At 39.5% G+C, this 12,624-nt stretch overlaps 1 protein-coding gene across 3 annotated transcripts in view; it reads left to right on the plus strand.

The window, feature by feature from the left end:
* The window catches only part of arhgef10la (Rho guanine nucleotide exchange factor (GEF) 10-like a), a 221,883-nt gene that overhangs the window by 116,240 nt on the left and 93,019 nt on the right, over window positions 1-12,624 (plus strand). For all 3 annotated transcript variants that reach the window (XM_072665387.1, XM_072665388.1, XM_072665389.1), the window contains one exon: window positions 8,738-8,838. In XM_072665387.1, the coding sequence (XP_072521488.1) occupies window positions 8,738-8,838 (101 nt within the window). The remainder of the gene's footprint in view (window positions 1-8,737; window positions 8,839-12,624) is intronic.

Raw genomic sequence — 12,624 nt, forward strand, 5'->3', positions numbered from 1 at the left:
TCATATTCCAAGATTATTATTCAGTAATAGCATAGAAAACAATTCAAACTAGTTGATTCATTTCTAATATATAAGAATGAAGTCTGGAACAACTGTTGATTCCATGGAGCATAAAAGGTCACATAAAAATCAACTATGAAATACAGGCATAAATAAATATGTTTTTTTGTTGTTGTTGTTTTTATGTGTATGTGTTTTTATCTTGGGCAATCACTAGGCCTTCTCTGATGGCCTGAATGCCCTGGTGGTTCCCCACTGCCGTCCGACCTTTCAATCAGCTGGCGTTGGCAATCCAGCGATGTGCTGTTTACTGTTTGGAGCAGCACAGGTGGCTAGTATTCACACAGCATCAAATTAAGTTTGGAATGAACTCTCTGTGCTTCTTTCCACCCCTTTGCCCTCTTTTCCTCCCATTCTGGGCTTTATTTTTCCTTTTTTTTTTTTTGTAACTTAAAAAGTCTTTTTGCTGAGCTTGGAGAATATGTCAGCTGTGCTCAGCAGCAGCAGTGGGAGGGAAAGAGCTACATCTTGAACCTCAGTCTGAACTCTCACCTTCTCTGAGTGGTTTTAACTGAACTTTCTATGTCAGCTTCTTTAGATTTCTCTCTCTATCTCTCTATTTTACAGAGACATATTGCTGGCAAGCAAAATAAAGAAGCATTTATGCATGTCATTATCACCAGATCTTATGTCGTAATTATGAACGTTCTTATTATGTTAAAATGTCTGAGAGTTGAGATTGAGAGTTGTGAAATGTCAAATACCATTATTAATGGCATAGAATGTCTTGTTATTATGAGGAAGTACACTGTATGTTCTAATGTTAGTGAACATCACTTCTAATGACTGCATTCAGCTACTTTAAGATGCACCCATTGCTGACACACATGTGCAAATGCACACATAGCTGGTCTTACCCCTGTAGACAAGTATTGTCAATAGAATAGGACTCTCTGGAGCAGATAAACATGAAGCTATTAGCCCTCCCTGGTCAGTATAGACAGTTACTCCACAAAAAAAAAAGAAACAATGAAAGAGCAGGTGTCCCAGTTAAGCCTCTAAGCCTACATTGTAGCATACAGTTTAACACTGATCCATTTCATAGAGATATTTGTCATTTATTACAGTGTCATAATATTTTTTCCTCATATTTTCTCAAAATTACGAGATGTTCTATGCCATGGGTATTACATGACATTGTTCATGTCATTATATCTTATAATAACTACAACCATTATTATTATAAATTATAATTATAAATCAAATCAAATTTATTTGTATAGCTCTTTTTAAAGCGGGTGTTGTTAGCTTTAAGTCTCACCTAATTACTCTTACTGGTGTAGTATGGTATGCCTTCCCAGTCAGAAAAATGTTACCCCAGCATAGTCACTGGTGTGGCTGCTGTTAAAAGATGATCTACATGACATGTTTTATCTCAATATATTTTCTTGTAAGAGCAAGAATTTTATTTCCTAACTATGACTTATGACATGCTGAAGATCTATATTTATTTAGCTTGGTATCGGTATGCTTCTATACTATCATAAAACATAAAAGACGTTGGCAGGAATGTTACATCCCTTAAACAATTAACATGAACGTAAACATAATAAAAGCTATGACATTTATAATAAATTGATGCTCAGCAAGTCTTACAATTTCTTATGAAGTTAAATGGAATCTTTCCTGTAAAGCATGTCTAGCCAGAGGTCTATCATGGGCATGAAAGTGAGGCAAAAATGGATTAAAAAATAGCATGTCTCAGTGACCACCTAAGGTGTACCTTGTTATGAGATATGAGATATGTTATGAGATATTGTTTTATATAATATTTATAACGGAATGTGTTTTTAAAAAAATGGTGTGTTGTAGTTGGGAGGACCTAAATGTCATTGTAATTATGAGAAAGTATTTTGTAATATATATCGTAAAAAATATGATGGATTTTAACATCATATCCTGTAATTAGTGAGTGAGTGAGTAAGAAAGAGAAAGAGAAAATTCACTCTTCTGAAAATGAACCTAAAGCAGATGTTGTACATAAGAATTAGGCCCAAACCTGGCCTGAAACCTGATATTTTGTCTGGCTCGGGTCTGGTAGTTCTAGTCAAACAGTAGCTATGGAACAATGCATTTGTGGGCATAGCACGAGTAGTTCAGGTGAATCATACTTGGGTCACTCTGTTTGGAAGAACAGCACCATCCCCGCTTTAAAATCACAATGAGAGCACAGCGTGGCTCCTGTCTGGGCTGCCAGGTCTGTCTACATCGCCCAGTTTCAATGGCCAGCCTGCGCTCAGAGTCTGCACTCTGTTGCACTCTCTTTCTCTCCCCATTTGTATCCCTCTCTGTCTCTTCCCCCAGGGCTGTGGGTGAATACAAAGCGTGCCGAAGCTGCCGCTATGACAGTAGCTGATGCGGGCTGCACACTGTTCTCCAGTCAATTACCTTCTAATGATGACTGAATGTGAATTGCCTTGCGTCTCCCTGAGCTCAGTGCTCAAAGAGCCTCTTTAGTAGGCACACCGCTGGATATGGAGACTGAGTGTTTTTACAAGTGCTGAACACGTGCTTGACTGAGAGACGGGCCTTGTCATACGAGCGCTGGATAGAGGGCAGAGCTTTTTAGCCAGGGAGAGACAACAGATTCTACTGAAAAAATATGTCACACACTTTATTCAAAACTCCTCCCTGTTGCTTCACTTTGCGGAGGTCCGGAGGTATTCAGTTGGTCTTTTATAGTTCAATAACTAACTAATCTAATCTAACAACTATGATGTTATCCGATTTATATTATTCTGTTTCCTCCTTCATATTTTTATATTTTTCTGACAGATTTTTGCACCTCTCAGTTTTTAGTTAGCAACACCATAGCAACCATCTAGCTGGACCATAGCAACCTCCTAGAAACCACTTAGCAACACTATAGCAACCAGCTAGCAACACTATAAAAACCACCTGGGATACCATAGCAACCACTTTATCAACATCTTAGCAACTGCCCGGCAGTGGGACCCATTTAAGCTGTGCAGCCAGTCTGCGTTTTCTTCAGGAAATGTACTTTTCTAGTTTTGTCATTTTAGCACTATTGTCTATGAAAAAAGAAACACAACAAATAATTCAAACAAAATCTGTGAAGAATGCAGTCAGGTGGACAAGCACTATAAGAAAGCAAAAGATTGGGCACCCTGTGTGGTGCCCTCTTATTTGGCAAGTATCACAGCTTGTAAAAGCTTTTTGTAGCAGCTAAGAGTCTTTCAGTTCTTGTATCACCCTTGAATACGGCTGGTAGTTCAGTGAGGTTTTTGCGCCATCCTGCATGTACTGCTTTTTTAAGACATGTCCACAGATGTTTGATGTTGTTTAGGTCGGAGGAACGTGAGGGCAATGGCATAACCTTCAGCTCGGCCTCTTGAGGTTGTCTGTTGTTGATTTTGTGGTTTAGAATTATTATCCTGCTTTAAAAAACATCTTTTTTCAGCTATTTTTTTTTTCTACAAACAGTGTGATGCAACACAAATGTATGTGCAACCTTCCCCAACAGTTGGAGAGGTCTTATTTTCTTAAGATTCTGTATCTATTTTTTCTGCATAAAAATGGCATGGTGGCCAATAGAAACTGTCTTAAAAACTTTATACTTTTTTAAAAACTATTTTTTTTCCTTCTCCTGTAAAATTGCGCAAAAGTGACTGTGATATTTTATTTCTATTTTTGTTAAAACAAACAAAAAGCAAATAAGCATTGCCTAGGAAATGGTTACCACTAGAAGGACCAACTCTGGATGACTGGATAGTAATAACTAAAGACATGTCTCTAATGGAAAAGATAATCTGTAAATATAAAAATGAATGCATTCCAAACATTTGAGTAAATGGATAAAATATTTATCAGAAACGAGACCAAGTGTAATTACAGTAATATGTATAGACATTATTTATTTATTTGTTTGTTTGTTTTACTGGAGCATTAGAATAATGCAAAGTTGGAAGCGTTGTTGTTTTTTTGTGTTTTTTTTTTTTTAACTACTGTAATCTACTTTAATGTGCGGTGTATATTCCATGTATGTACATAGTTTGTTAATGTTATTCAAAGGTTAAAGGCATTATTAAAGAGGATATAAGGAAACCAAAAAGCTATGACATTATTGGGGCTTTTCAAGTGTTTGATATACTGTCCATGGAGAATTCTCAGCATTCCATTACCATTTCCATACCTTGAATGTTTACAAAGTCCAAAATGATCAAATGTAATACATCTCACAGGCATCTATAGCTGAATTCCACAGTTCCTTCCATATAATGATGAAAAACATCATACATACCTAAAACACGTCAATAGAGCTTTTCTGAACATAAGAACTGAGGAATTAATGTGTGTCAAAGCGATAGCAGGCCAGCTCAGCGTTGCTACCACTGCATTAGCTGGGCCCTTTACCTCTACAAACTAGTAAATATGTGGTCTACATCCTAATCTTTTTTTTAAAGGAGTAGCAGATATTTTGGCCCCAAACTCCCCATTGCTGAAATGTCATTCACAGTTCTGTGTTCTTGTTTTTAGATATTGCTCAGGCCTACAGCCAATGAACTGTCTAGTAATTTGGAAGAAGCCTGTTTATTGGCTTAGGGAGGCTAATTATTTAGCACTTAAATTTGAAAATTGAATGACACATTTTTTTGTACTCCCAGAATTAGTTTTCATTTGTAACATTGGATTTTTAATACCCAGCTTACTCCTGTGGTAACACAGATAACCTGTGACCAATAAATGCATGTGCCTAATAAATGCAGGTACTGTGCCTTACCCAGTAGGAGTTTCCAGTAAAGTGGATGTTGAATGCATACATTGTAGTGATAAATGATTCGTAGGTGAAGTTGCTTTTCAAAGTCAGATAGAGGTGAGTCAGACAGACTAGAACATGTCCCTTAATTACTTTCCTGGAAACCCTCCTGCCATCCAGTTCTATCTGTGTTCGTTGGTGCAGGGGGAGACTTATTGGTGTTTCACTCCGCTAACAGGCTCCACAGCAGAGTTCTAGACCATTAACCTGGTCGACTCCTTCGCTCAGTGTGAGGATTAACTGGGAAAAGCTCAGCTTCCTTCTCCACTCTGCCCTTTTCTCGCCGGCCCATGTCAGCGCTCCGCTATGATGCGTCCTCTATGACCTTCACTCCGTTACTCCATTTCCGATTAAATTCAAGAGGAAGAGTGTAATTTGTCATGGCTCTGTAGTTGTGGGACCTTGTCTATCTTATCTTATTGTTCTTCTTTTTCTTCAGTTTTTCTTTTTGTTATGTTTTTTTAATCGTTTGCTTTATAGTTTATATAGACCATATGTAACTACGACACCCCCCCCCCTATTTAAACATGGTTGTGATATCACAATTTACATTTACAGACCCCCTAGGCTTTGTTCTCTGGAATGATGGTGCTCCATCCAATATCTAGTAAAAATCATTCCCTGGACTGTACAGACAGTTACTTTCACAAAAGCAGGACAAACTCTCATTAATAGCCTTAATTTTGGAAAAAAACCCTCTAAATTAATGTCCCAATACTTACAATAATAGTCCATATATTGTACAGTACAAGTGGCACTGCGGAAGTGAAATTTAATCTGTCCTCTGCTGAAGAGTTCCAACCTCTGCTTCCTCCAGTACTCTGTCCTCCATGTTAGTAATAAACAGTAATAAATCTCTGCCATGTTGTCCATATTGTCTCTGAAAAGGCAGACAATTGTGTGAGGCGGCTCCTACATATGATCATGTTGAACATGATTCATTAAAGACATTGGTAGTGAATTGCGTAGGAGGTGTTGCGTAAAGCACTGTGGTAAATAGAGGATTTAATGAGGCACAAGAGTGCCCCCACCCCAGTCCATTTAGGAGAGAAGAATTAATTACAGTGATGATTTATCTGAAGGAGGTTGATTACATAGAGTTTTGGAGTTAGTTAACGTGTTAAGATGGAAATAATGCAGCTTAAAGTAAAGAAATGAAACACGACATAGAAAAAACTCTAAACAGCAAAGAAATGAGTTCAAATCAGGAAGACAACAAATGAGAGCAAGGGAGAGCACAACAGGGTTTAATGGAGTTCAGTGTTAAGTGGATTTATAGGCACAAAGATGTGGCTGATTCGGGCAAAATTTTTAGAAAATGAGGTGATTAGAGTTCAGTAAAACAGTCACGCCAAAGCCAGGATTACATTTACTTGGTACCAGCAGCTTTGATCAAAGGTTCAAAGATCAAAGTTTCTGGCTTTAAGTTTAGAACCTAAACAAGTTGGGACTTAAAATAATCCCCACAGCGAGTCCTTTGGATTTGCTAGCTTTCCCTAGCAGTGGAGTTTGACTGAGATTGCAGTTGAATCAGACAGGATATTTTATCAGATGTGGTGAATTCAAAACTGCAGAACTGTGGAGAGCCCACCCAACCAAAGTTTAATCAGTTGTTTTTACTGTTTTACAAAGTTTAAAGCAATATTGTAAAACAGTCAAAACAACTGATTTAACTTTGGTTATATATATATATATATATATATATATATATATATATATATATATATATATATATAACCAAAGTTAAATCAGTTGTTTTGACTGTTTTATGTTTTACTTATACAACTGTTTTACTTATATATAATTTGCACCAAGCATAGATTAAAGTTGGAATATTAACTGGTCAGACCACGAAGGGTATTTCTTGTTTGCCTTTTTGTTTATTTTGGACTAAGCATTCTGCCATGTCCTGTAGACATCTGTACACAAAGTTATTGAAAATGAGTCTTGTCATTTGCAGCTGTCATTTGCAGCACTTGTCATTAACAAGCACGCTGGATGCATCCCAGTTGCGTACTGCACACAAATACTATAAGGTGTATGCCATGTACTTATTTCAATAGTGCAAGTTTGGCAGGTTAGTACATAAAATATTAGTATACTAGCCCATTTTTTGCTAACAGAAAGTGATAAAGGAATGCTATGCCAACACATGTCACTGCAAGTTTTTTTAGCCGCCATTGAATAAATGGCAGATAACGATGCAGCGTCAGTGATATTGTGTGTTTTTTTGACACAGAAACTAGCTAGTATTTGTAATTAGTACACAATGGAATGCACCTGCGATTTATTTACATGTGATGATCATCTATGCAAGGAGTCGGTAGAAAACTGTGTAAATGATATTTTTCACTGTCCAAACCGTTCCTTTAAAAATCTTATGAAATGACCAGCTCAGTGTAACTGGGGGTATAAATTGGCCCTTGGCTCAATTTTCATGACACACTTACTGATAATGATTGTTTTATATTAATAATAAATTGTAGAGTGGGGTAGCCCAGACTGGGCCTGCAGTCCAGATTCGTGTGGGGCCTTAAGATCAAGATCAGTGCGAGTTAAATCTTTAATTACTGTCACGAAGATGTCTGGCAGGAACAGAGAGGGACCTGGAAATTCCAGCGCAGCCAAGCAGGACCATACCCATCCGACATTGATTGAAGATACCCCTATCTTCTTTAATTAAGCTCAGGACTGAGTGTTATTGGCTGGTCTTTTCTACAGCTGCAGTGGCCACGGCATTGCTTATACACTTACTGGCTACTTGATTGGAAACGACTACCTTGTACCTTTAAGCCCATCTGTTGATGCACAATTTCTGTCAGCAGTCGTCTAGCCCAGAGATATTCACACTTTCCCCCTCCATGAGACTCTCATGTGTTTTTTGAGAATCTGACTCCACCACTGAAACATCTGGCGTGACATTAAATTTGACCATTCATTACGAACAACCCCCCAGGATGTCTTGCTTGACACAAAATTGAATTTGTTATTAAATCTGCATAAACCAACATTATTAAATTACCTCACTGCCTCAGAAGTGCTTGCTTAACTGAATGAAGTGGGTGAGATTTGGGTTGCTGTTAAAATCTGTGTAAAGGAGGAGGTACGTCTCCAGGAGGAGGTTTGGTGACCATTGCCCTATTCTTTCACTGGTGGTTTGACTGCTAGACCTCTAATGGCTCGATTCTCGATGTAGTATGGACCTCTCGAAGCCCGCAAACGACACTGTGCCTGATGAATACTACCCTGTTTAATAGACCTACAATAGTGCATGTATTCAAATTGCATCTACTGCTAACTTTTGCTGTTTTATTTAGCAATGCCAATGAACCCACCTGTTCGTAACTCCCCCTAGCACTAGCAGTGCTTTTGACACTAGGAGGGTTACTGTCCAAACCGTTCTTTTAAAAATCTTATGAAATGACCAGCTAGGTGTAACTTAGGGTATAAATTGATAATGATTGTTTTATGTTAATAAGAAAGTGTACAGTTGGGTAACCCAGACTTGGCCTGTAGTCCAGATTCTTGTGGGGCCTTGAGATCAAGATCAGCGAGACTTAACACAGCTCTCCAATGATACATACAAAGCCTGCGACCACATTTCCGAACTTTTCGAACTGCTGCCTATGCGGCATTGGAGGAAAGGACTGGGTCCCTAGCTCCACCGCACCAGCCAGCAGGCGCATGTGCTAGCCAACATCGCTTTTGAAGTGTTGAGGGAAGAGAGCATTACTCCACTCTATTTTATGGCGATTTTCCTAAAATTTCTTACAAATCTCAATATATTTCAAAATTTTGAATCAATCCCTGTGTCTTGATATGTAACAAATTACCAGGTTTTTACCGATACACAGCCGTATCGTGTATAACTATAATATGCCTGTGTTTGTTTTGGTACAGGTCCGGTCGTCCAGTCAGCTTCATGGTGGTGTTCAACACTCCAAGTCCTCTCAGCAAGATCTCCTGGGTCAACCGCCTTCATCTGGCCAAGATAGCACAGAGTGAGTCCTCATTTCTTGCCTCTTTTGAGTCTTCACACACTTGGATGACTTGTCATTCTGAGACATAATGCTTTCAATTGCTAAGATGTTTTGAAGAGCGCACTGACTGACAGGCTCTAAATGAAACGTCTGATGCTACCGTGGATGGACCATTTTTCTCCTACCGGCGGATTCACAAGTTCACCAGAAGAAAGACAATTTCTATGACATTCTTCTGTCTGACCTTTTTTGCACCGAGTGGACAGGGGCCGTGTTTAGAATGCCAAAATACCAAGCCTGACACTTCTTTTTTTTCTTTTACCTTTTGCGCATTGTGAAATATGCAGAGATAAAACTCAAATTCCTTCTGGAGCAGTTCTGCTATCTGATTTACAAGGCTATGAGTCTTTTTTTTTCTATTTTTGTCATGTCTGCTGATAACCCAAAGAGCAGGTGTGTTTTATTTTGGCCTTATCATCACATAAACCTTGCTTTAATATGTTTTAATCTTAGGGACAGGGCGTATTGAACTGCAGCATCATAAAGTAAGGCCAATGAAGTGGTTGACCATTCTTGAACTCCACCGAGAATGCTGATAGATGAAGGTCTAATCTCTACCGCATTGATATATACAGTGCCTTGCAAAACTGTTCAACCCCTTTAAAAGTCATTAAAAGTCATTGATCTGGGATACTAATGACTTAGCTTGTTCCAGTCAGTGTTTTTAGGGCATTCGGCCCTCTAGTACCAGATTTCTAGGAACCACTTTTTGTGGAAATTTTAGCTTTTTTTTTAGCTTTTTTAGGGTTTTAACCCTATCCAGAAGGTAAATCCTCAGAGGCACAATGTTCTGGCAGCTTTAGCTAGGTCATTGTGTAGTGTAGCATTTAGCCTACATATTTGTTATGAACATGTAGCTGCTAATTTTCAAACAAAAAATGTATTATTACTATAAGTGGGTTACACGACTGGTCATCATCGTCTTATACTTCATCAATGGTCACAGGAAGCTTTTTTGGAGGTGACAGCAGTGTGTAAATCGAATAACCACTCCCATATCAGTCATTTATGCAGAGCTTTCTCATGCTGTATAAATTGCTCATAAGTTTTACAGACGTCCTGTAGTAAAATTACATTACTCCACATCCCCATGTAAAACTAATTCCGTCCGAATAGGGGTTTACGTTTTCCTGGCAGATTTGCTTCCTGTGTTTGGCTGCGTTCATTTATTTTTCTATAAAAAAATTAAAAAATTAAAAAAAGCGCAGCCCCAGTCGTCCCCATAACACCCCCATACTTCACTATTAGGATGCTGTTGTCATGCTGGCTAAGCTAGACATGGACAGGTGAACACTCGCAGGCACGGTGCGATGCATGATAAGGTTTTATTTTATGTTCAAATTAACAAGGGGAAAACACAAGAGTGCAGCAATAACAGAGAGGGATAAACAAGACAAACGTGACAAACTAATGCGGGCAAAACCTGAACGCCACCTGAGGCTGGTAGGCAGCCAGGGAGCAAAGCGAGGCTGGGCCACCCTAACAGAGGGGGGGAGCCAGATACAGGAACCCAAACCGCGCTCGTCAGGCGCTGATAAACTTACGTGACTAGAGTGCAAAGGAACCGGACGGCGAATCTCACTGGCGACCAACCGGTGAACCAGACAGCGAACTCCTTCTGAACGTGAAACAGCTCCGATAGAGCATAAACTACCGAAACCCATAGACTCTCCTAGAAGTCTCATGAACGTGAGGCCAACATAACGCTTGGCGTCGCAAGAGTAATTCTCGGCCCAGACCTTAGTGTTTGCGCCCCTTTTGTACCCCAGCTCTCAGGTGACCCAAATCAGAACTAATAACGGGAACAAACATGGGGCAGTCTGTAAACAGGTGTCAACATAAAAGTCCTTGAACATGAAGCCTGTGGTCTGCGGCTCGGGACCGCCCTCGGGGTGGGCGCGGCGACGCGGACCTGACAGCTGTTTGTTGGGGAATGAGCAGTGTTAGGTTTGAGCAGTGTTAAGTTTGAATTTTGGACAGAAGATTTTACACTTTTTTTATACGTCTAACCCTAAAACCATCTCCAGTATTTTAGCTGTCACTCTTTCTAGCAAACTCCAGAGAGTTTATGAATGTTTATGAATGTATTCTTCAGTAATGGCTTCTTTTGAGCCAGTCTTGTATGCAGAGCTTTTTATAGCGTTGACTGGTGCTTTATTCCATTCTCAGCCACTGAATTCTGAGACTTAGAAGCTCCTTCAAACTGAATATTGGCCTCACAGTGGATTCTTGATCAGATGTTCAGTTTTGAGAGATGGCCTTGTCGTGCCTGAGTGGTAGAGGCATCACTAGAAATGTATGGATATAGATATGTGTTGTATAATTTGGTTGACTCTTGAAAGATTCTCAGTCTGACCAGTTGTACCTATCTTGTAATTCATCCAGAAAAGGTGTTTTTTAATAGCAAACGGTAGTTAGTATTTTAGTCACAGAATATTTTTCCTACATGAATAATTGCATTAATATCATTTTAACTGAAAAAATTTTGAGGTTCGATCTTTTCAAAAGAAGATGACTCCACAGTAAATATCAAAGTGCCATTTGTAATCCAAGCGAATCTGATGACTTTTAAGAAGGCTGATACATTTGCAAGGCACTATTTACATACACTACCTCATAAATGCAAATGCTTATTTGCGTTCTGAGAGTGGTGGAATTGAACTTCACGAGAGATTAAACCAGCTACATGATTTCCTTTTCTTCCTCTCACTCATGTCTCCTCACCCCAGCAGTAAAGTGCCTGGTTGACAGCTCTCTGAAGCTGTCTTAACATGGCCCTCCCCTCCATCACACACTCTGGCTGGAGCGACACACTGCTGCTAAGCTTCTCAAGGCCCTCAGTTTGTGGCTGTCTGTTTAAGTGGCTGCCTGCAGGACGCTCCATTAAGCTCATGTCCACCCTTCCAGTGGCGTAACTACTGGGAAGGAGTAAGGGGGGGACCCACTGGGACCCATGGTGCAGGACTCAAATCTTTATTGAGACCTTAGTATCCCTCTATATATGTATATATGTATATATATATGTGTGTGTGTGTGTGTGTGTGTGTATCCATGTCCAGGTGTAAAAGGGCGGGGATGGTTGTATAGTGAATACGGTTCTACTCATTGTGAATCAAAACAGAGCCACGATCATGCTTCATACTGTAGACAGGATGTTGTTTTCAGCATATGATTTATTCTTTCTGCTCCAGACATACTGCAAAAACAAATTCCAGTTGTGTTTCATTACTTCATAGAAGTTTTGGAATTCTGTTCTGTGGAGCACTGAAACAATACTTGAACTTTTTGTGACCAATGGGTATGTTCACTCTGCCTAGAGTGAAGCATGATGGTTGCTCGGTGATGGTCTGGGGCTGCTTTGCTTTCTCTGGCACTGGAAACCTTAAGCATGTTGAGAGCAAGATAGATTCAATCCAGTATCAGAAATTATTCATGCTTTCTGTAAGGGAGGCTAAAGCCTGGGCGTCATTGGGCCTTCCAACAGAACAATTATCCCAAGCTTATCTCAAAGTCCACCAAGTCTTGGTTTCAAAAGAAGTCCTAGAAGATGCTGGAATTGCCATCACAGTTGCCTGACTTGAACCCCATGGAAAGTCTTTGGTGGGATTTAAAGAACGTGTTTGCACTGTGCCAACCCAAGAATACTAGTCAACTGGAGGTCATTGCCCATGAGGAACGGGATTAAGATTCCTTGAGAACACTGCCAGAAGTTGGCATCTGGTTATTCATTTGCAGCAGACCATAACA

This window comes from Salminus brasiliensis, chromosome 21, assembly GCF_030463535.1.
Source record: "Salminus brasiliensis chromosome 21, fSalBra1.hap2, whole genome shotgun sequence".
Classification (NCBI taxonomy): domain Eukaryota; kingdom Metazoa; phylum Chordata; class Actinopteri; order Characiformes; family Bryconidae; genus Salminus; species Salminus brasiliensis.